Raw genomic sequence first — 23,853 nt, forward strand, 5'->3', positions numbered from 1 at the left:
TCTAAGTACCTTTGAGATGGTTACATTTCATGACCTTGTTCACATAATTTTGATTGTTTTCTTGCTTGCCAATTATTCTCATGGCCGTACAGTTCTTGCTTGCCAAATCATTGGCTTGGTTTGTAGTATATTATGCGGAAAATAAACAATGAGAAAAAGAATGTAAGTCTATTTTTGTTAGTTACATTAGAGAAAACAGAAAAGAAAAACAAGCAAAATTCATAAAAACTAGAAACTAGGTCCTTTAGAAGGACACCCCTAGAGTATCAACACCTGCTGAGCTAATTGGATACTTCAATTATGATATTATTCTTGATATAGTGTGTAATTATTTGAGTAGGATATTTAACTAAACTTATATCTTGGCCAAACATTGAATTAGTCTAGTGTGCAGTGTAAATTAGAAGCTTTTGCTAGTGAGCAGGTTAACTTATGCTAGACTACCGCAATTATAACAAATTTAAACTTCAACAATATTTCAAACATGATACAAATGAACTTTTGTAATTTATACACCATATATATTTGTGAAATTCATCCATGCGACGTAATTGTTTCAAACACATGTTGCTGATTTACTTTTTATGATAGTATTGTTGATTGATTTAAATACAACAAAGCCAGAATGGGAGCATAACCATGGACTTTTATGATAAGATTAGAATCATGTATTAGCATTTTAAATAACTTCAAATATCTATTTACATTTTTGTTCATTACATCGAAAGCATTCTGCTAAAGAAAACCATTAAAACTTTACTAATACTCTTCGCCTGAACAAGCTGTACCGGTCGGAGGATTGAAACAAAACAGAGCATGCAGCTACAAATAGAGACCTCTAAAAGCCATAGAAGTTGTATAGTTGAGGATCTTCAATATCCGCATCTATATGAGGAATATTCGGATCCTTTGGCGCATTCAGAAGTTTGGAATCACTACCTTTCTTGGCTGCATCATTTATGAAGTTGCTGAACCCAAAAATAGCAACACAAAAGTTAGATAAGCTAAATCAAACAAAAGTGTTTAATATCATAATATGCAGGAAAATCATATAGAGGAAAACCCTTAATCTTGAGAAATCAAAGGTTGAAAAGATGTTTCAGATGTCTGCCAATCAAAAAAACTTGAAGGTTCATTGTCTTCGAAATTAACAGAGCACATAATTTCTTCTCATACGACCTCCTTCAATAGTTTTGGTGGAAACTGTCCAGTTTCACTTAAAGCAGCAGCTCGTGTGTGAGTTAATCAAACCAGAACCTCTCCAACTTTCGAAACTTTATCAAATCGGAAAACAATACAACATGAAACTTTATACCAAATAATACTACAGTAAGAAAACAAAAACAATATGTAGGCCGAAACACAAACTTCACAAGCTAGATAGCCATCACCCTATAAGCTTAAATAGAAGCAAAATTATATAGAAAAAAAAAAAGATATTAAAGTCAGGTAGTCTCCATTTTAAAAGGTATTAACTATGTAAGCATATATAATAATTACTTGTTCAATTAGATATATAATCAATCAAAAGGCTTAGTTCCTAGTATACAATAATAGACTAATAGCATTGTCACAATAGACTAATAGCTTAACCTGCATAACTGATAACCTTAGGAACAGTAATAACTGATAAATATCTTAGCAGTTCACATGAATACAACATATATTATTATCTTAAAAAAAACCAACAAGATAAGCTACACTGGCTTCTTGAAGAGCAGAAACAGTACTACTCTAAAATCGGAGATCTGTTTTGAAATCCTTCGTGATTTCTCTAACAAATCTTTGGAACTTAAGTTTCAAAATATAGCTCGTCATAATTGTGGTGATAGATAACAATTCAGGAAAGCCGGAGATCATTCAAAAAATGCACTTAATATACTGTGGTGCAAATAACCTTGCCGATAAAGTAACTCTTCATTAAGATTATGCAAGTACAAAGTAAATCTGTTTAACATAAGTTGTGCACTGAGATAAAGTCCAAACGCATAGTTCATCAAAACCACCAAACATAAGTTGTCTAACAATTCCATGGTAGAAGCTAATGAAACAAAAGACAAAATAAAGAAAATATACTTAAACTTCGCTGAGTCGAGATCGAAAAAATTTGAGGATTGGAGGAGAGATAAAATTAGATTAGGAGGGATTTGACTTTCCTCCCTTCTCCTCACCTCCTCTCAAATAAAAAATAAAAAACTAAACAGACCCTAAAGAATTGTTCAAATTATTGCTTTCTTTGGGAAATAGATCTGTAAGCTAAAGAACAAAACCAGAACCAAAAAGAACTTATAACCAAAAAACCATACCAACTCATCTCTTTTCCTCACAAGCAACTTAGTTCCTAGTATATAAGGGTTTTTTTGCTTTTTCCGATTTCTTGCATTTCTTTGTGCAATCCCCTGCATTAAATGAAACAAGAATTTTTGTATATGAATCGGTCATTAAGGGGTGTTGCAGTGGTAAGAGATGAAATGCATTATGCATGAAATGTGAACAGAAAAAGACACTCTACATGTTTTATACACACAATTATGTCACCTCCTCAGTTATCTTTGTTTAATATCTAAATTAAACCTCCGCACATATAATTAGGAAAACTCCAAAAAAAAAAAATTAAAAAAATAAATAACATAAACCTATCTCTCTAAAAGATGAATCTTCTGTTTTGGTCTATCCTCTTAGATAACAGAGAAGCATGATTTTACAAGCTCCTCCAAGTTCGCCAACTGCAGAAGCCTTAAATCCCTCCTCACCTAATAATTACCAGACCATACAAAACCCATACTGACTTATATAGACACATTACATGCATGTAAATGCAATTGTAAACACAAATTTCCCATTTCAATTTCCAAACAAGTTCAATTATTCGTAAAATAAGAACTAAAGGAGTAAAAAAAAAAGAAAAATAACTTTCACAAAAATTTCCAAAATTAAGTAATTTCACATCATTGAAGTTGAAAACTGATTTCAGAGAAACTAGACTACGGTGCGTACCTTCATAAGATGCTGGAAATAGGAACAGCGGCAATGTTGGTTCTTGTTCTTGTATACCAATCTTTCAAGGATGCCACACTCACAAATCATGAACAGTAATTCAAGGATCTTCAACTAAACAATGCCCAATTTTAGTTTTGAATTCGGAATCTAGTTTATTAGTCTATCAAAAGTTATGAATAGCTTGATGGGGTAAATATTTTATTTTTCAACTACATAGAATCAAATATCGAAATCTTTAACAACAAACGAAATCTGAATTCTGAACTTTGCCCACATATTTCAGCTACTTAGAACCAAAATCCCAAATCTTTAAACAATGAACTCAACTTGAACCAACCCACATTTCAAATTAATATTTTGAATCCGATGTATTAATCATCCATAGTCCCGAATTACACGATTGTTTTAAAATCATCACTTTTGAACAATAGAGAATCTAAATCCCAAATTTTAAACCCCAAATCAAACAATCACAACCAGTGAATAATTCAATATTCATTAAAACATGATCAAGCTCTCAGTCATCTCATATTAAATAATTTTTATTGAACTGTGTTATAATGATAAGTTGGCATGTGCACCCCCATATAATGATCTGATCTTACCAGCTTCATATTTCCCTTCCCAAGGTCATGCAATATATAAGTGATTTGCTATTGCTCAGAATTTGGAAAATAATCAAACTATCATACTATAGATTCACTATGTTGCTAAATGGAGGGGTATCCCCCTCCCTTTATGACTACTTGGAGGAGGAAGGGTATGATCCAAGTAACTCGATCGGCTAAAATCTAGTTATCCTTTAATTGATTGTTCCAAGTTAACATGTTCTTTCTTCTACACATCTTTGCAACAAACGTTATGTCCAGTTGTCGACATTTACGTCAAGCGTGTAGACTAAGCAGTTTTGATTTAATAAAAGTTCGTCTACAAATCACCGTTGAATATTCATTTCTGACATTAGAAGAGCTCATGGCACTGCCTCTTCTTGATTAGAATGCATCATTGTTTTGAATCTCAGGCCAATTATAGCTTAATATCAACAAATGAGAAAAATCTAATCACAATAATCTCTAGGACTAAGGTTTGACATCAAAATCTTCTAGAGCATATTTGTATCAGACCAAACATGATTCATAAACCCCAAATTAAACAATCACAGCCAGTGAATAATTCAATATTCATTAAAATATGAAGAACCCTAAACCCCCAAATCAAACAAAACAATTTGAACCATTTAAATAGCAATTAAAACAAGAAAACTTACTTACTTGCAAATCCGCGAGGAATAAGTTGAGATTATGGAACCGTGAGAGATTATGGAGTTTCGTGACAGAGATGAGTTTCTTAGGGCATTTTCCCCAAAGATGAGAGAGAAGAAACGGTATGAGTGGAGAGTAAATAGGATGGATGAATTTGATGTTGATGAATCAATTTTTTTCCAAATTACAAATGGATTGAAGAAAGTAATGATTAGGTTGAAAAATTGAAAGATGAAAACACAGAAGCAGAATATAGTCTGGACAATTGTTTTGAGAAGATAAAACTTAATTAATGCTTGGGTAAATCTCCAAAATAACAAAAGTATGTGGTTACAATTTATAAAACTAAATAATAAATATTTCAAATACAATGGGTATACGTGGCTGCTTTTTATTATTGTTAACTTAAATGGGTAAATTACCCATGTGTTTGTAAAGGTAGGCTAGGCCTCACCTTTATATTTACTTGTGCCTTTGAGTTTCACGCGTTTTAGGGCTGGGTTGATTTTTTTTTTGTTGCATCTCTTATCCAATAAAAAAAATTGTGAAAATAGCTTCGTAATTTATTTTTCTCAGGTAGGTTGATTCTTTAATTTATTTTTCTCATGACAATCATTAAGGACATTTTCATTAAGGATGTTTTTATAAAATAATTCATAATATCTTTTTTTCATACAAGATTTAATTAAATTTCTTAATACATGTGAAATGGTCAAAACGACGTATAATCCAAGATGAAATGAGTACTACAAAAAATTTAAACACTTGATTTATTATAAACACTTCAAGATTAAAATATATAAATTTAAACTATATCATAAAAATAAGATATTTAACAATTTTTCTAAGCTGAATGGATTTGTGGGTTCACGCATTTGAAATCATAAACTTGCTACCCAGCCAAATTCACTTTGAGTATGAAAGGGTAGGTTAGCATTTGAACCGGATAAAAAATCCATATTTTTATGTCAAACCCTTATCAATTTAACCAATGGATCATTAGACGTAAATTTTAATAAAATCCCAAAAAAATAATAAAAGTAAATTTCATTCTATTTTATGGAAATTCAAATTTTTAGACTAAATTGTACATCCTCCGTCTCAAATTATAAGTCGCTTTAAAAAAAAATTAGTCACAAATTATAAGTCATTTCACAATACAAATAAAACATTAATGTTATTTTTCTTATTATACCCTTAACTATTTATTACTCTCTCATTTTTCAATTTTTTAATTTATCTTTTTCAAATCATTTATTAAGTATAATTTTGTAAGATAATTTATAATATCTTTCATTGACGCCCGACTCAGTCTTGTCACATACAAATGATAGTGGAATTTCTACCTACTTTTAACGATAGTTTTACTTTCTATTTAGTTCTTATATTAAGTTTTTAGAACTATTTCGATACCATTTATCTGATTTTCATCTATAGGAATGATAATGGAATAAAATGAAGAAACATATGTGAAACATCTTGGTGGTTTTATTGCTTGTGAATATATTAACCATATATATTATATGACGTTATATACTTGCTTATTAAATTAGGTTTTTATTTTGATGATGTTTAATTAGCTAGGTTATTTTGATGATGCTTATATAACGTTAGTTATAGCCTAACACATGTTAAAGCATCTAACACTCATTGCCTCATTATGTCATATGGTTCTTGGATGTCAAATGTGTTCATATATGTGTAGAAATCTTTCTTTTTTAGTGGCAAAATTTTTTTTCTAGATGCTTGACTCGATTCAAATTTTCTTGTATCAACCATTCTCTCTGCCCTTGTTTCTTGTGTGTCAAGCATTTTGATTCGATTCATGATTTCTTCAATCATATCATTGTTTTCTTCTGGTGCTGTTTTTTGGCATGTTGATTTGTATCACAATCTTTTGAATCGTATCAACCTTCATCTGGGTTACTTTGATTCGATTCAAGCTTTGTTTGTTTCGTATCAATCTTCACAAGTCCATATTGTCTATTTGTATATGTTGAATCAGACTTTTGGTGATTCGAATCACTATGTTGTTTTTGGCTAGAATTTTGTACTTGCCACTCATTTCTATATATAGCTATATCCTCACAACTCCCAAACCACTGAGTCAATTGCAACTATCTCTCTTGAGTCTTCAAGCCTCTCTTTCCACTAGTTCTTCAGATTAAATTATTTTTCTAAGAATCTTTGTGGTCTTTGAGTCATAGATTGCTAGAGTGCTATGTGGATTGTATATTGGTTTCATTCAAGGAACTTGATTGGGAATCAAGGGTCCAAAGAGAATAGAGTGATTTATTTCCACCTCTAGGGATTGAGGGTTCTTTATAATCTTCTCAAGTTCAAGGGGATCCAAGCTCCGAACATAGCAAAGAAGAGTTTCAGGTGAAGAATTTCAAGATTGCAAGGAAGTTTGAGGATTCGAAGACTTGAAGAATCACCATTTTCAAGGGTTACTTGAAGATTGAAGGACGTAATTGCTTAGGATTGAAGATTAGGGTAATTGAGGGTATTCATTGTAATCACAACAATTGTAATCAAATTTTAACAAAGGTGAAAGTCGTTGATAGAGACGTATTCTATCACGAAGAGTAGACGTGCCCCGAAGCGAGGACGAAAGAGGAAACTATTATAAAATTATGGTGTTGTTCTCTTCTCTTTCCTCTTTAATTTTGTATTAATTGATGTATATGAAGTTCAATGATTGTTACTAGTTTATTTAATTGTGATTTTCTTAAAACTTGACATAATCTTAATTCATTGAATTGCGATCCTTTTGAATTCATATTGATCACAATTGAACTTCAATTAGGTCTAATCATTATTTCATATACTTTGTGTTCCTTGGAGTTAGTTTGTTTTATTCCAATTATGTTTGGTTTGTGCTTGTCTAATTTTATATATTGTGCTTGTTGAATATTGATTATTGATTGTATTAATTAAGATTCTACATTTGAACTTCTCAATCTATTGTGAAACTTAGTGTTATATTCATTGTCTTTAATTTTTGTTATCGTTTATTGTGCACGAATCAAAAAGTCGTATGATTTTCTAACTACGCTTTCGCTAAACACTATTCAACCCTCCCCCCAGCACGTCCTCTTGTTTATCATATAGACCAACAATACTAACCAATGACGAAAGTAGAAGATCCGTATATGAGATTTGGACAAAAGAATCTAAACATGAGAATAATTTTAGTTAATTTGAGATGTTCTAGGATAATCACAATTACCAATTATTCCGCCAACAGAATGAATCGTTGGTTCAAAGACCTGATTTTATCATAAATTATCTCTTTTTTCAGAAGTTGAATTAGTCAAGGTCAGCTGAGTTTCCTCAATTGTGATTCCATTTGCTTCAACTGATTAATGCTAAGGGAGGAACTTTATCCCTCAGTTGTGAGTTCTAACTACTCCAGTAGAGTATTAGGTATGGTTGATTTTGGGTTTAACCTACACTAAAAAAAGTATAAAAAAAGTGTTGAGGAAAATCACAAAATCCTTCTTAAGTTGATGTTTTACTGATAACAAACTTAATTGAATTAAAGAGATCAATATTATTCTGATCTATGTTGTGGTCTAACAAGTTTATTTGAGTGTTCTTTAGAATGAGATATTAAAAATGCATAGATATCCAAGAAACATGAATCTTAACAACACCAAGTGCTAAGAATGACTTCAAAAATATCAAAAGTGGATTTGTGTGTGATAGTGTCCCAATTCTGTTTGGTTCTTAATGAATTGCATGTTAAGGTGACAATGTTGTTGTTTGTGGAATGTGAGTTGACTCTGCTTAACAGCTCCAGGTGTTAGAACTCATTTTCGGTGTCTCTCTCGACAAGTATGTGTATGGTTGAGTCAATAAGCCCTGCAGTCTTTACGTTATTTAACCAATGAATTATGCTTATTTTTTTTCTTCAGTAAAACAAGGAATTATTCTTATATAGATGGACATTAAAATAAGAGAGAACATGATAGTATAGTTAGGTAACAGTTTTCGTCTTTTTTTTTCGATTTAGTCTTTTATGCTATAAAATGTCAATATTATTATCTTTTTAATCGAAACAAAATAAAAAAACTTATAAAAAATTCACTGGACTCATAAACAAACTCAAATCTTCGTCATACAAACATAGAAGCCAAAATTTCATTGAAAAATCCTACAAAAAGGATAACAGTGTTGACATTTTGTAACATAAATGACTAAATCAGAAAAAGAAAGACGATATGTAACATAAATGACTAAATCGAAAAAAGAAAAAAGATCAAGAACGAAAAGTGTTACCTGGTTATAACATAGAGGATAAAAACGGAAAAACAGAGAGATAAAAAATGAAACTGTTACATAAAATTAAGTTAAATGACAAATTGTATAATTTTGTTTGTATTATATTACTTCAGGAGTGTATATTTACACCAAACATGAGTCATTTTATAGGATACAAACAAGTAAGTGAATGATCACACATAATTAAAGTCCATTAACAATTCATTCACTGATGAGAGTTATAAAAATGTAGAAGATGATGTAATAAAAAAAATAATGTGGAAAATGAAGAATGGAAATCCACCTACTTTATTATTCATAACATTTCCCCATATATCCATCAAGGATATCAGGTATTAAAACCTTACTAAGAAAAAAAAAACTTTATAAGAAAAAAAAATCTCAGTGAAAGAAAGAATATGCCTCATTAAAAACATTTTTAAGAAAACTCAGTTGGACAAAACCACGGTGAAGAGAAAAATTGTGCAGAATATATTTATTTCTCACCCTCAACCAAACAATCATCTATGAGATTATGAACATCATCAATCTTTTGTATCAGGCGCTCAAACATTTTACCTGAAAGTTACTTTGTAAAAGAGATTCAATATTATCACACGAACAAAATTTGTCGAACCAAAATGGATTTTGTACAATGTAACTAAAGTTTTGATGATGACAAAGTATAAAAGATCAAATTAATATGTTAATGTGTGTGTCAAGTGTGCAGGATCATAGAATTAAATTCATAGTATTAATCCCCATGAGTTTAGCTCAGTTGGTAGGCATATTGCATTTTATATGCAGGGGTCAGGGTTCGAACCTCGGACATTTCACTTCTCCACAATTAAATTGTGCGAGCTCTAGCCACTAGGCTACTTGACCAAAAAAAATCATAGTATTAAATCAAGTTTTGATCGTGAAAGAATAAGATTCGGAACACACTTAAGAGATATTTGAATTTTGAAGAGAAGCTAAAGTTTTGAACCAGATTTTGAAGGATACAAGCTTACGAAGGAATCAGACTCTAAAGACATGTACTCTGAAGAAGTGGGACTTCTGAAGAACTCTGACTCTAAAAATCACATCAGCATCAAAAGACTCTAATCAGTTTTGTCATCTTCTAACAAGGTTCACTATCAGTTTTTTTTTAAATATAATTAACGTCTAAAATTAAGGTTAAGGACCAAAATCACTAACATATTTTGGAGTCAGATTTTTTTTGTTTTCTCTTGAGTCGGAGACTAGTCTTCGAAATGTCTTTATGAGGAGTGATATTTGTACATCTAATATTAGACAACTTAGGTGACAGCCACTTTTCTCCTCTTGTGATTAGACAAAAACAATAGAGAGAGAAAAAAAAAAAAAAAAAAAAAAAAAAAAAAAAAAAAACATGTGAGTATGAGAGAGAGGGCTTGTTTCAAAAGTTGTCAAAAAATGATCCAAATTTTATGTTGTTGGTGTTTGAATTAAGGACCGCAACCACGGTATGCCCTTAATTTTATATCATCAAACCATTAATTTTGTAGTTTTGACGAAAAGTTAAACTGCTTAAATAAATAAAAAAATTTGTATATTTTGATCAGAAAAAAACAATTTTTTTAAGAAATTAAATTAGTTCATGATATAAGAAAGAATCGAATCTTAAATTTCTGCCGGAACAAACTCTCACGTACAAGCCATTGTCATTAAAAAAAAAAACAAAGGTCATGTTAACAAGAACATCGGTTAAGGAAAAAAAAAATTATTTAAAAATATAACTTTTTAAACTTTTTATTTAAAGAACTTTTTAAAAGTTGACCGTACAAATTTCAATATATTTACTTCCTTAACTAGTGTTTGGGGCACCGTTGATATTTTCTAAAAAAAAAAAATTGTATATGCCGTCCATAAAAAAATTACTAATTGTTATTACTTTACGAGTAGATGATAAATCGAAACAAAAGCTCCTGCAAAAAAAAAATCGAAACAAACGCCCTATAACAACAGTTACAAAACCCAGAGACGGACATTAGATTGGAACTCAACCTGCCGGAGTTGGTCGTCAGCCGCCACAGAAACGCTGAGAAAGAATTCCGTTCAGGTTTTTTCATTTTAAATTTCATTTCAGCATTTTCCTTCTCCCTCTCCTGATTCACGCGCGGCAATGCGATTCCATCGCGATTTACGGCCGCCACAATGCGTCGCAGCAATTGTGTACATTTCTTACGTGTTTATAGTTTGTGAGCAGATTTTGTTATGATGAGTTGTTGTGTTGTTTACTTGTTGCACATCAACTGTTTGACAGAAATACTGAAACAAGTTATAACTTCTGTTTGGATAAACAACTTAGTTTGCAGAAGACGTGTTGTAGTGCGTATTCATTGACCTTATTTTATTTGGTGTAGTAGAAATAGCTTTTTCGTATGAGCTTATATGTATAAGATATATGCTCTATGAAGCACGGATACGGACACGACACGGAGACAGACACAGCTAATAATTTGAAAAAATCACATACAGTGTAATTACAAGTGTCGGTGTCGTGTCGGTGTCGCGACACGTGTCCGACACCGGGACATGCCTAATCCGAGAAGTGTTCGTGCTTCATGCCTTAAAATGAAGTTAAACTATTTACATACAAGCGAAAAGTTATTTCTATAAGCTATCTTGGAGAATTTATGAAAATAAGCTTATGAATAAGCTAAAGTTATGTCAAAAGTTCTTTAGATAAGCTAAAGTAAGCCAATCCAGATGGACCCTTATTTATATGAGCTCATATGAATAAGCGCTTATTGTATAAGCTCGGTATGAATAGGTTCTTATCATAGAAGTTTGTATGAATATGCTATTTATATTACACGAGATAAAATAAAGTCAAATTTTTTAGTATATGCTATAAGCAGTTTTCATAAGCTATCTTGGAGAATTTTTGGAAATAAGGTGAAAACAGTTTATGAACACGTTATAAGTTGTTTTTATAAGTTCTCCGCAAACAATCTCATAATGTGTGATGTGCTTGAATTAGAGTTTGGAAGCGGGGCTCTTCTGTTTCTTGTCAAGGGTGTGTTTTGGTGTCTATTTTTGTTGCCTCTGGGTTTTTTGTTTAAGCAGTTCGGGTGTTTTTGTTGGGCTACCATTAGAGTTTGGTTGATTACATGATATGCTTAGATTAAACCCCATACTAATACAACACTAACATGTACTCTAGTTGAGTGGTGTATATAATTTATGGTTAGATTTTATGCGATGCTCTTGCCTGGCTTATTGATTACATAATTTGGTTTGGTGGGATTTGAATTCTAGATGGGAACTGGGAAGCTACATAATGAGCTTCTTTAATTAGGCATACATCTTGTGTAGTGTGTTTTACATACATGATGAGGTAGCTAGATAGTATCATAAATCAATACAAGTTCACTATTTCATTGAAGTTCCAAGCAAAAATGAATTAATAGAATAGAATATATAAATGAGGTAATCTTGATTCTTGGTACCTGATGTGAGAATAAGTAAGCCAACTATAAGTCAATTATAAGCTTGTATAATCAGGTAACATTAGTCTTTATTCTTTACCAGTGCTGCACTGCGTCTGTCTTGGGCTCTTGGTACTTGATTTGAGAATGAATATGCATAATGTAACAGACAGAAAACTTCATAGAGTAGTGTATTTTAAACCACATGTCTGTAAATCTTTCTCCAAGCTAAACAATGTGAATAAGATGATGAGGGAAGAGAAAGAAAGCTTGAGAACTTGATGATGAGGAATACTCGAAGGTATCATTATGATTCAAAGAAAGCTTGAGAACTTGATGATGAGGAATACTTGATGATTTGGAACCTGAAAGAAAATTGAAGGTTGAATAAAATCACTTATTAGGAAAACCAAAACATGGCATAATAAAGTACATGTTAGTGTTGTATTAGTGTAATAGTGTGGGGTTATTGATGCTTAATTGACAAAATTTGATTGGAATCAATTTTGTTTTTGAGGGGTTGAGAAATCTTGGTCTGGGAAGAATGAAAACTTATACTAGATAGTCCTTGTGTCCACAAAAGAATTCAATTCGCTAATTTCTCGCGTATTTATTTCATCCTTCATGTGAGGGTGATGCATTATTAATTATTATCATGAATCTAGTCTTTTCTTGCCTCCTGTCTTATTTTTCTTTCTTCTGAGTTTTTGTGTGTCAATTTATATTCAATTGATGTGAATTTAGAGAGTAGGGCTATCCTGAAATGGGTTGGAAAGCAGCTGAGAAGCTCATTAGGCATTGGAAAGTTCTTAGAGGTGACAATGTAAGCCAACCCAATACTCAATATATAATTTGTCTATACTTTTTCCTCCTCTCATACATGAATAATGTATTCATTCATTTGTCACAGGTTATGATAATAAGGGGCAAAGATAAGGGCGAAACTGGAGTAATTAAACGTGTTGTTCGCTCTCAGAATCGTGTCATTGTTGAAGGCAAAAATCTGGTCAGATATTAACCTCTAACTCATCATCATAACTTGCTTCTTGTATTTTAATTAATCGATTAATCTCAATAACTGTGTTTCCAATTTCATTAAAACTGTGTTGCGTCATAATCTCAATTAATGGCTGCGTTGAGCCAGGGTTGTCAAATAGTGGTTATAGTAGCGCTATAGTGCTAGTGTAGCGGAAGTTTAATAAAGTGTTACTGTTTCATGACATACGATTTATTACAAAGTAATGTCAAATAGTGATAGATCTATAGCACTTTAACATAGTGGAATTTGAACAACCCGCTTTTTTCTGTGATCTGCAATTGACTTCACTGGCTTCCAATTCCATTAACGTGTCTGTTGTACACTAGAATCTAAATTAATGGTCACATTGAGAATGTGATTGTGTAATCCCATGCTGATGCCTTTTTTGACTTTCTCTTTGCAGGTAAAGAAGCATATCAAGCAAGGACAAGGCCATGAAGGTGGAATCTTTACTGTTGAAGCCCCAATCCATGCCTCAAATGTGCAAGTTCTTGATCCAGTCACAGGGTATGTACATTTGTTCACAAATTGAATCTTTAGAGGTTGTGGATAGATAATAACTTATATCAAGGTAATTGTTGCTTATGCAGGAAACCTTGCAAGGTTGGAACCAAGTATCTTGAAGATGGTACCAAAGTCAGAGTGTCCAGGGGGATAGGAGCATCAGGGTCCATTATCCCTCGTCCCGAGATCTTAAAGATAAGAACTACACCAAGACCTTCTGTCGGTAAGTATCTGAAAATCTTACCTTTATTGCTTGTTAAAGTTGTTCTTGAGAAAACTTTGAAAGTGAGAAACTGAAAATGAACTCTGGTAGGGTTGACATGTGACAGGTGTGTGCAACAAGCCAATAATGTAGCATATATAAAGTAGAGAGAAACTAGTCGCTAACTAGTTTCATGAGCATATGTATTATTGAGCAAATTAAACTATAGTGATAGTTTATTTATCTCATTTAATTCTAATGATGCACCTTTGCTCTTTTCTGCCTGGTGTTTGTTGACCTACATAGTGTTTTTTAAAGGCTAAATAGACATACATAGTTAACCATATGCTTGTTGTAATGCTTGTCATTGAATACGACGAGCTGCCTTACACCTTATAGACATCATCTAATGTTACTCCTTTTGTTGGAATGCATAATTTTTGTTAGTTAGCACAAAATAAAGAAAGCCTCTGAAAAATTTGGGTAGAAGTAAATTAAGGCCTAGCTTGGATTAGTTCTGGCTTATAAGACTCGATTAAAATAATTCTATGGTTTTTCATTTTGTAAAAAGTCCTTATAAGCTTATAGATGTTCATGAAGATGTTGACTGAGATGTTCTAAAAAAATTGTGATGTAAAAACTAGTTTTAACTTGTAAGTTGTATGAGACCTAATCATTTGAATAGCACATGATTAGCAAGATTCTTTTAATGTTTTTTCATGATAACTACTTTTGACGATGTTTATCAAAAGGACTACAAAAGTTGAAGAGTGTTGATCATAAAAGCTGTAAGATTCATGAAGTGCCTTTCCATTGTTTCACAAACCTTGCTTGTATTAATTTAGAGTATCTTTGAATATTTCTTAGGATCAGATTTTATATTATTTGTTATTATCATGATTTGTTCTTGATTTTGTATTGAATGTAAGTATCCCTGTGATTTGTTATTTATCAATTTGTTCTTGATAAGTATTGAGTTTTCTGTACCAAGTTGGTCTCAAGTGATTATCAATAATATTTGAGTCCTAATTATTTTCTCTCCCACCTTTATTTATCTAAAAACTCACAACTTCAACGGTACAAATTTGTATAATGCAGTTACTAATTCACTGAAGCTTCCAACATGTGAAGTATTGTGCTTTCTTGTTTAACACTGTATTGTATTGACTTAAGTAATTTGGATTGATGAATCTATGTTTTGTGAAATGAATTGGTCAAATTCTAGGTTCAATGCAGAGGTGATTGATGTGAACTCAATCTCTGGCTATTCTTTCGTCTGTTTTAACTTTTAATTGTGAAAAACTTAAAATGGATATGTAAAATTAGTGGGAAATCTATGCATTGTTAGTTCTGAAAGATGCATTAAACATTTTTCAAAACCTCAGTATCTTATACTTATGCTGTTTGTTCGTCTTTTGCAGCTGGTCCCAAAGACACTCCTATGGAAATTGTGTTGGAGAAAACTTACGATTCTAAAACAGGAAGGGGTATGCCTGAACTTTAAGCAAGGAGATAGATATATTAGGTGCCTTATCCAATTAGATATTTGCTATCTCAATGAGCATGTTGTGGTATGAAACCCGCATCATGATTTGTCGCATCATAATTCAGTTAAATAAATCGTTTTCAGATTTATGGGAGTTACCAATCACTTGTTCTTTCACTTAATATATATAGACATCACTAGTAGCTTTCAAGAATTTATGTTTTTGCCTCTAATCCGTTGATTCTAGCTTCCTGGTACTAGTTTTTGTCATTTCACTCCTGGTACTCGTTTGACTGTGCTTTTTCTTTCTAACAACTTTTTTATGGCTCTACTGATTTTCTGTGTCCGGGAATCGACCTAAGGTTCTCTACAGTCGGTAGTCATGGCTCTAATCCCCCGAGGATGTGTAGGATATCTGATATGAGGCAAACTCGTCTTCCAACTTATACAATTCTATTTCAAGCATGTTTGATATCGTTGTGGGTTTGTCGAAAACACTGTGGCAAAGACAAACTGATTGTTGCAAACTCACCTCATTTCATTCAAACAATGTCTAAAGGGTCAAATACACACACGTCTGACCATCCCCAATGGTTTACACCATTCAACATCCACTTTTTTAATTCCCAACATTCCACATCATTTTCTCTCTCTTATTCAACACTCATTCAACTTTTACTCTCTCCAATGGTTTTTCATTCAACACTCTACCCCACCATTTTTTATTTTTTATTCTTATTTAATTTTTGTTTTTATAATTACATAAAATTATCGATTATAATTAAATTAAAATAATACAATTAACTAATTTTTTTATTATTTTTGGAAAAACAAAATTTTGTAAAATAATTTAGTTTTATTTTCTTAATTTAAAATGCAAGTACAACAAACTAAGCACACGGCACACAAATAACTTAAAATGCAATACAGAAAACTAAGCATCCAGCACACAAGTAATTTATTTAGTACGATACAAATCATCTTCAATCACGATACATTCCAAATTTTGTCCATATGTGTTTCACTAGATTTGCTTGCAATTCGTGATGAACATTTGGATCACGCAACTCGGATATAGCACGCACATGATTTGCAAATGCTGGTAACACCTCGGTCGAGTATGGTTGCGGTGTACTAGATCCACTTCCCCCAGGTTGCTCAAAATCGGTCCAACGTTGAGCATATGTATCTCGTTCATCCTCAACAATCATATTATGTAATATGATGCATGACCTCATGATGATACCCAAATCGGCTATGTCCTATAAGCGAGCTGGTTCACGGATGATTTTAAATCGAGCTTGAAGCACTCCAAAAGCACGTTCGATGTCTTTCCGACATCCCTCTTGATGTTTTGCAAATAACTTATCGGGTTCACTTTGAGGAAGTCTAATTGATTTGACAAAAGTTGGATAAGAAGATAGATACCATCAGCTAGATAGTATGTCATATTATAGGGACGTTGATTCACAAAGTAATTCACCCTTTGAGCCTTTCCCTGTTCCACATCATCAAACACTGGTGACCGGTCTAGAACGTTTATATCGTTCAACGTTCCCGGACATCCAAAAAAGACATGCCAGATCCATAGATCATGAGATGCAACTGCTTCAAGAATAACTGTGGTGGTTCCCTTATCCCCCCTGGTAAATTGACCTTCCCATGCTTTAGGATAATTTTTCCACTCCTAGTGCATGCAGTCAATACTCCCGATCATCCCTGGGAACCCCCGCATTTCAGTAACATGTAGTATTCTTTGCATGTCATCTTGGGTTGGTGCTCTCAAGTACATTTGCTCATACAGTCGTATGATTCCTTTGCAGAATTTAAGTAAGCACTCCAATGTTGTACTACTTCCTATTTTGATGTATTCATCGACCGCATCTGCTGCCACACCATATGCTAACATTCGCATTGCTATGGTACATTTTGCTAACGGTGATATACCTTCTTTATTGGCTGCATCAATTCGTTGGGTGAAGTAGTTATCACTACTTGAAAGGTCTCCAACGATTCAAAGGAAAACAGATTTTTGCATCCGGTACCGATGACGAAACATTGCATCGTCGTATGTAGGCTCATTGGCAAAGTAGTCGTCAATTAGTCTTCGGTTTGCTGCTGCATGATCTCTATTGAAATATTTTCTAGTACGAGATGCACTACCTTCCTCTAGTTTTTTTCGACGCTAAATAAATCGGTTGACGATATAAGTGTCTTCAACATCACGTTTTTGAAAGTAGGCTTCGATATCATAAGGGTCCATTGATAGTTTTTTTGGAAGTAGATATGGAATGAGATTTGTGAAATTGGAAGTAGATATGAATGAGATTTGTGAAATTGGAAGTATATATGAATGAGATTTGTGAAATTGGAAGTAGATATGAGTCCCTATATATAAGTACATTGTGTGGTGGACACTGACGGATTCAAAATAAGTTATTGTAGGTGAAATAATGGGCACACAGTATGCATAATTATTAAAGCAAATAGTAGGTGAAATAACGGGCACACAGTGGGCATAATTATTAAAGCAAATAGTAGGTGAAATAAGTCACGGGGGACTAGACAACACTAGGGACTATCACTGAGGACTAGACAACACTAATAATTATTAAAGCAAACACTAGAGACTAGACAACACTGACAATTTTGACCGAATACAAACAATTATTTGATTGAAATTAATTTCAAAACAGCTCACGCTCCAAGTTTTCCAGTAGCTCTTTTTTCTAGTCATCGAGATGCTCTTCGGAACTTAACTTTACATACAGTTTCATTTTCTTCAATCTGTTTTTCTCCTGTTGCACCAAGTTGTACTCTTTCAATTGTTCAATCTCTTGCACCTTGATTTCTTTGAATTCAACCCACTCCTTTTCCACCACCTCCAAGGAAGCGTCCTTACTTTTCTTTTTACCTTTTTTTTTAGCTGCCTCCCTACCCATTGGACGAGCACTAGATCCTACAGAGTCCTCGTGAGATCTCTTAGATCCATTACTTCCTGACCCAACATTTCCTCCCATTTGACTACCATAACGTGGTTGATCACGGAGAGTGTGTCATTCTTCATTTAAAGTAAATTGAATATTCTTCCCACATGCAAATAATTCCTGCGCTTTTGCCAAAACATCATCTTCCGACCAACCGCTTCCTTGCAAACGCTTAGTGCTTTCATAAGCACCAATCCATTTATTTATTACTTTGCTCATATAATTAAAACGATTTCGGCATGCAACTAGATCGCGGGGATAATCGAATGAGCAATACTCATTACAATACTCAGCAATTTTACCCCAATTTGTTTCTCCTCTCTGGTTTCTCCCGACAACACTGCTTGTTCTATATTTAATCCATGCACTAATTAGAACCAAATTTTGTTGAGTGTTCCATGCTGGTTCCTTACTTCTCTTGCTCTTAGGAGTTGAATCTTCTGGAGTGGCTTCATTAGCAACTGCCATGCCACCAGGAGTTATTTGTGTTGAAAATTCAGGATATTGAGTTGCACCAACACTGGGAAAATTTTCATTCTCCATTGGCATATAACCATTAAACGGGGGTGTTTGAGATGGATATCTCATCATAGATCCATAATATGGATGAAAGTTTGGAATAGAGGATGACTGGTTGAAATTTGGTGCAAAATCAAAATTAGGTACGTTTTGAGGACGTTGGTTGAAAAATTGATTTGCATTTGGATAATTGTTGGGATTTTCATAGTTAAATGGGTAATTAAAAAAATTTTGGGTGTTGAAATGGTTATTATTTGGATCCATTTCACAAAAAATAAGATTAAAATTTCACTTAATTTGCTAATAGAAAGATAATAATAAGATGAAGATAGTGAAAAACTTGATTTTTTTTTTCTGTGTACAAATCAAATGAACCAAGTCTCTATTTATAGAGAAAAAAAAATCATGAATTTTGGTATTTTTTTTTTTAAATTAATTTACAACGAAATAATTGAGGTCAAATTATTAAAATGATAAGAATTAGCACAACCAATTAAAACGCGCCACGTGTCCCTATCTATCCAAAACGCATTTTCTCTCTCCGCCTTCTGAACAGTCACGCGCCCTGTCGGCGCGTGTGATGCACGCACCCGTTTTCAAACAATAGCAGCTCGCCGCGTGGCATCCGTGACAATATTAAATTGTGTTGAATGCGTTCGTCCTCTCTCTCATCTATTCCCCAATTCAACAGCCATTAAACATACCATTGGAGACAAAAATCATGTTGAATGACACATTAAACACACCATTGGACATGGTCTGATTTGAATTAGCCACAGTGCTGGTAAAAATGCATGGTTGCATGAAACTGATAAAAATCATCATTTGTGGGATGATTGAAGTCGGTTTTAGAATAAATGAAAAATGAAATAAAGAAGTCGGTGTTTTAAAAAATCAATTCATGAAAAATGAAATAAAGAAGTTGGTGTGTAATGTGATATGTTGAATGGTAACTGTATTTTTTTTTTTTGTCATAGTTAAAGCTTTTAATCAGTTAATTCATTGTCATGTCTTTTTGTTTAGATATTACTTGTTAATTTTTTTAAATTAAAAGTTTACATTGGATCAATGAAAAATAAACACACTTGTACTAGCCTTTGGTTTAATGTAAGGGCATATAAAGTTATCACATTTTTTGTTTTTAAATTTGTGAGCAGTAACTAAAAATTGGTTTTTCTTTGGACCAATGATAAATTGACAAACATGGGCTACATACCAACCTTCATTGTCAAAGATTTCTTTGAACCAATTGAATTGACACTCATCCTCCTTCATTTAATTGTCAAAGTTTGCACCAAGTTAAACCAAAATATTTTGTAGTTTGTTATAAAAGATTAAAACTGAATACTTTGTAACTGAATTATTTTGTTTTCTGGTTGACTAAGTTCTGATTTGGAATATCATGTTGCTTGCTTCTGCGAATTATAGCTTTCCAATTCTTTTACATCAGAATTCAGTTTTTCAACAACATTTCATTGGTTATTTGAAAATTTTCGACCAATGATAAGTTGACAACACATGGACCAATCACTAACTTTTGAAACTGTCATAGTAGTTTTTAATAATAAAAATCTTTTGTTTGTACTATGTTATCTAAGAAGAAATCTAAACATCCAGTTTTTTTAATCAAAAGTCCACACATTGCAGGATTTTGTTATGGTTAAAGCTTTTAACTAGCACATGAGACATTGCTTGTAATCTTATGGGACTAGTCACAACCAAACATTGTACTATTGGAAAATACATGTGTTGTGACAGAGATGGTTTTAATATAAAATAAAATATATTAGTATGAAGTTTTTTTTTATTAAGTCTTGAAATAGTTATGCAGTAATATATATGTTTCTTTTTTATTTAATAGCGTGCACCATTATAAATGTTTGGTGGTTATATTGGTAGAAATAAATTCTTAACATTTAATAGATGTACCAATAATTTAAGGTGCACCGTCGTTGTATATATATACGGTCTCCACAATATGAAATCTTATGAGGCTGAAAAACATTGATCTCTAAAAAATTTATTGAATCAACAATCATGAATAATGGATGATACAATAGTGAAATCCTAAGTACTTTTTTTAGTTTAAAGGTTAGTAAACTACTATTAAATACTTGTATATTTTGAAATTTATATTGTTGATGATACATTGAAATTTATGGGTAGTTTTAATATTTTAGATGTAAAATACTTGTATATTTTGAAATTTATATTGTTGATGATACATTGAAATTTATATTTTAAATGTCTCCATTGAAATTTATATTTGAAATTATTAGTCCTTGTAATGATTTAATTTATTTTTTTAATTTACTAACATAATTCTTTCAAATGTAATTAGTATCTAGTTCAATGTTTCAAAGATTGCAACATTACCTTTTCAATTATGGTTTTTCAACAGTCATGCTGCTATCAACACTGTATAGAAAGTTGGCAGTAAAAGTTGATTGTTTACCATGTAAATATTATTTATTTTCACATAATTAATATTAAGTTTTATATTAGAGAGAAACATTGCCAAAAGACTGGTTACCCTAACTAATGCCAAAAATTCCATTTTCTTTACGTAAACAATTTACATTGTAATTTTTAAAGGACCTATCATGGTTGGACACGCAACAACACTCTATTCAAAGTTGAAAAAATATCAACCTAATACTAGTATACCTACATACATGGGACTGTGTGTACAGTATATGGGAAACAAAATATACTAGACGATAACAACACAAAGTAACTTATCTAATATTCTGAAATCTTGTTCTTTTTCAATAATATCTCAATGGACCAAAATCAGGAATAATACAACATTCAAAGAACTAAAGAACCAACTCCCATTGTGTAATAACATCATCTAATGTAAATGCAATAATGTGTGATTATATATCATATATGATATTTTCTAAGGTTTATTGTGATAAAATAGAGATATATTTGGTGATTTATGAATGTTTTCATCAATAGTAACACTCCCTTGCATGTTTTATGTAGGAATATGACAACTGAACTTGAAGGTGCCATCAGTGGTTGTGATACGAACAAGGAAACTGGTTTAGTAGTGAGTAAAAAAGAAATAACTTTGGAGGTTTTCATGGAAGAACTCACTACCTTGAAACATTTGCTTCTTGAGTTGATGAAGAAGCAGGAGACTCGTGACAAGGTAATAATACTAAGGTTTTGTGTTGTTAATATGTTAAACTTGAAGGTTTTATAATGAGCAAACATGAAATAGTATTAACAATAGTTTTAAAATAGGGAATGATTGATGAACTAATAGGATTGAAGACATCATATAGCTCAATCCAAACATCCGTTGAGACACTTGAAGGGGTTGCAAAATCAAAGGAAAATAGTTCGTCTTCAAACCTAGAAAAAGAGTCCATTGAGTCTCCATCTTTTTTTACCAAGCAACAACACTACCTTGATGATTATGCAAAAGTTTGTTCAAAACAAAAAATGGTCACTGATGATGAATTCTTTGTTGTTGAGGATGAAGCACTTCACGAAGGATTAGTTGAGGCCACATCAAAACGTCAAGCTTTTGACGGTGGTAATAGCAGTGTTATGGGCGCATTGGACCAAATAGTCGATGATAACATTGATGGAAGTGTTTGTAAGAAGATGATTTCAACATTGGAGGACATATCATTCTTTCATGGTCAATGGATAAAACCTGAAGGAGGTAGCAACAACAAAAAGTGCTAAACATCAATGATAATCACTTTGAGCGACTACAAACGACAACCACATTTCACGGTATTCATTTGTCAATAAATAAAATATATGGTTTCTTTTATGTACATTAATAGTAAATCATTTTGTTTCTAACTCAAACGGCTTTCATTTCTAAATTTAGCAACGAACGCCATCTATGATTGAGGAAGGGATATCAAAGAAACTATTTCAAACCCCCTCTCAAAAACCAACACAAAGTTGGGGTTCGAAATATTGCGGCAAAAGTACTAAACTCATTAAGAAAGACTTGGTTAAATTGGATGAAAATACAAAAAAAAAAAAAATATAGAAAGTGTTCGGGAAAGTTATGTCAGAGGTATATCATTCTTTACTTCCACTTATAGTGTGTTATGGACGCTATATTAATAATTTTATAATGACATAAATTGATGTATAACCTTATACCATTAAACTTATTTAATTGAATTTGTAACAGTACAGCTGATGACATTTTTTTTTAAACAAAATAAATTGCAGGGAACTGACACACCTCAGAAACCTACGTATCGTATGATAGTTGTTGCAAAGGAAGCACAAGTGTGTTCTTTTCTTTTTCAAAAGCCATCAGATGCAAAATTGATGAATGAAACATTTTTTATACTCATTGAGCATAGAAGCCGCTAGGGCTGAACTTCAATGCCTACTTCGTAATAGACTCATAAGTGAAATGGTACTTAGCATAATTTAATTTATGATTGAAGTTTTATTTTCAATCTAATCATAAAGATTAACCTTGAATGCTGCAATAATTTTAGGTTATAGCACTTGCAGTTGCGCGAATAAGAGATATACATACAGAAAGGAAAGATGGTGGTGCCTTCCTCCGTCCTTTGCGGTACTTCTGTTACATCTCATCTCAACGTCCTTTTTTTTATTATTTTATTTCTCATTCAACATACTCTAACTATTGATTAATCTTGTCATGTATAGGCAGACATGTTGTCTGGATTGTCAGTGACTGAAATTAGGGAAAATATTGTGGTTGTCAGATGCCACCATTCAACAATCTGAAGTTTGTGAGTATACTTAGCAAACAACATTATCCTTAGTTATTATCTTCAACTTATCCATGTTAATTATCATTTAAATCATGAACTTACATATTTATATTCCAATGAAGATTGTGCAAGATCATTGGTTGTTAATGATGGTTTATGTTGAGACTAGCAATACATATCACCTGGATATAAACTGTCCATTGGGGATGTACTAAACAAAAACACTTCAAGATTACAAAACTGATGATTAAATATATAATTTTTTTGTAACTTATTTTCATAGATGCTCATGATTTCTGTTATTGAAAACACTTATTTTGCTAATTATAAGGATTGTTGCTATATCACCTTATGGTCGATGCACGCTATTCTATTGTTTTTCGTAACAAGCGCATCAATT

General features: G+C 32.3%; 1 protein-coding gene and 1 long non-coding RNA gene across 3 annotated transcripts; one reads left to right on the plus strand and one right to left on the minus strand.

Moving 5' to 3' along the window:
• Positions 1-650: 650 nt before the first annotated feature.
• Positions 651-4,191, minus strand: LOC112419883 (uncharacterized). Its single transcript, XR_005646420.1, has 3 exons — positions 2,998-4,191; positions 1,064-2,399; positions 651-968 (listed from the first exon to the last, which is right to left on the minus strand). It is a non-coding gene; the product is annotated as an uncharacterized lncRNA (long non-coding RNA).
• A 6,259-nt stretch (positions 4,192-10,450) lies between these two features.
• On the plus strand, positions 10,451-15,447 carry LOC25483103 (50S ribosomal protein L24). Of its 2 annotated transcripts, none has more exons than XM_013611754.3 (6): positions 10,451-10,611; positions 12,728-12,806; positions 12,894-12,989; positions 13,426-13,529; positions 13,613-13,749; positions 15,150-15,447. In XM_013611754.3, exons 2-6 carry the CDS (start codon positions 12,747-12,749, stop codon positions 15,230-15,232), a joined length of 480 nt encoding a protein of 159 aa, XP_013467208.1. In that variant the 5' UTR covers positions 10,451-10,611; positions 12,728-12,746; the 3' UTR covers positions 15,233-15,447. The 2 variants fall into 2 exon arrangements, with proteins under 2 accessions (XP_013467208.1, XP_039690702.1); XM_039834768.1 differs by having other exon boundaries at positions 10,465-10,601.
• The last annotated feature ends 8,406 nt before the right edge of the window (positions 15,448-23,853 follow it).

Source organism: Medicago truncatula, chromosome 1 (genome assembly GCF_003473485.1).
Source record: "Medicago truncatula cultivar Jemalong A17 chromosome 1, MtrunA17r5.0-ANR, whole genome shotgun sequence".
NCBI classification, from domain to species: domain Eukaryota; kingdom Viridiplantae; phylum Streptophyta; class Magnoliopsida; order Fabales; family Fabaceae; genus Medicago; species Medicago truncatula.

Coding starts and splice junctions, on each gene's coding strand:
- LOC25483103 (XM_013611754.3), top strand. CDS start 12,747: ATGGGTTGGAAAGCAGCTGAGAAGCTCATTAGGCATTGGAAAGTTCTT. Junction 12,807..12,893: donor AAGTTCTTAGAGGTGACAAT/GTAAGCCAACCC, acceptor CATTTGTCACAG/GTTATGATAATAAGGGGCAA. Junction 12,990..13,425: donor TTGTTGAAGGCAAAAATCTG/GTCAGATATTAA, acceptor TTCTCTTTGCAG/GTAAAGAAGCATATCAAGCA.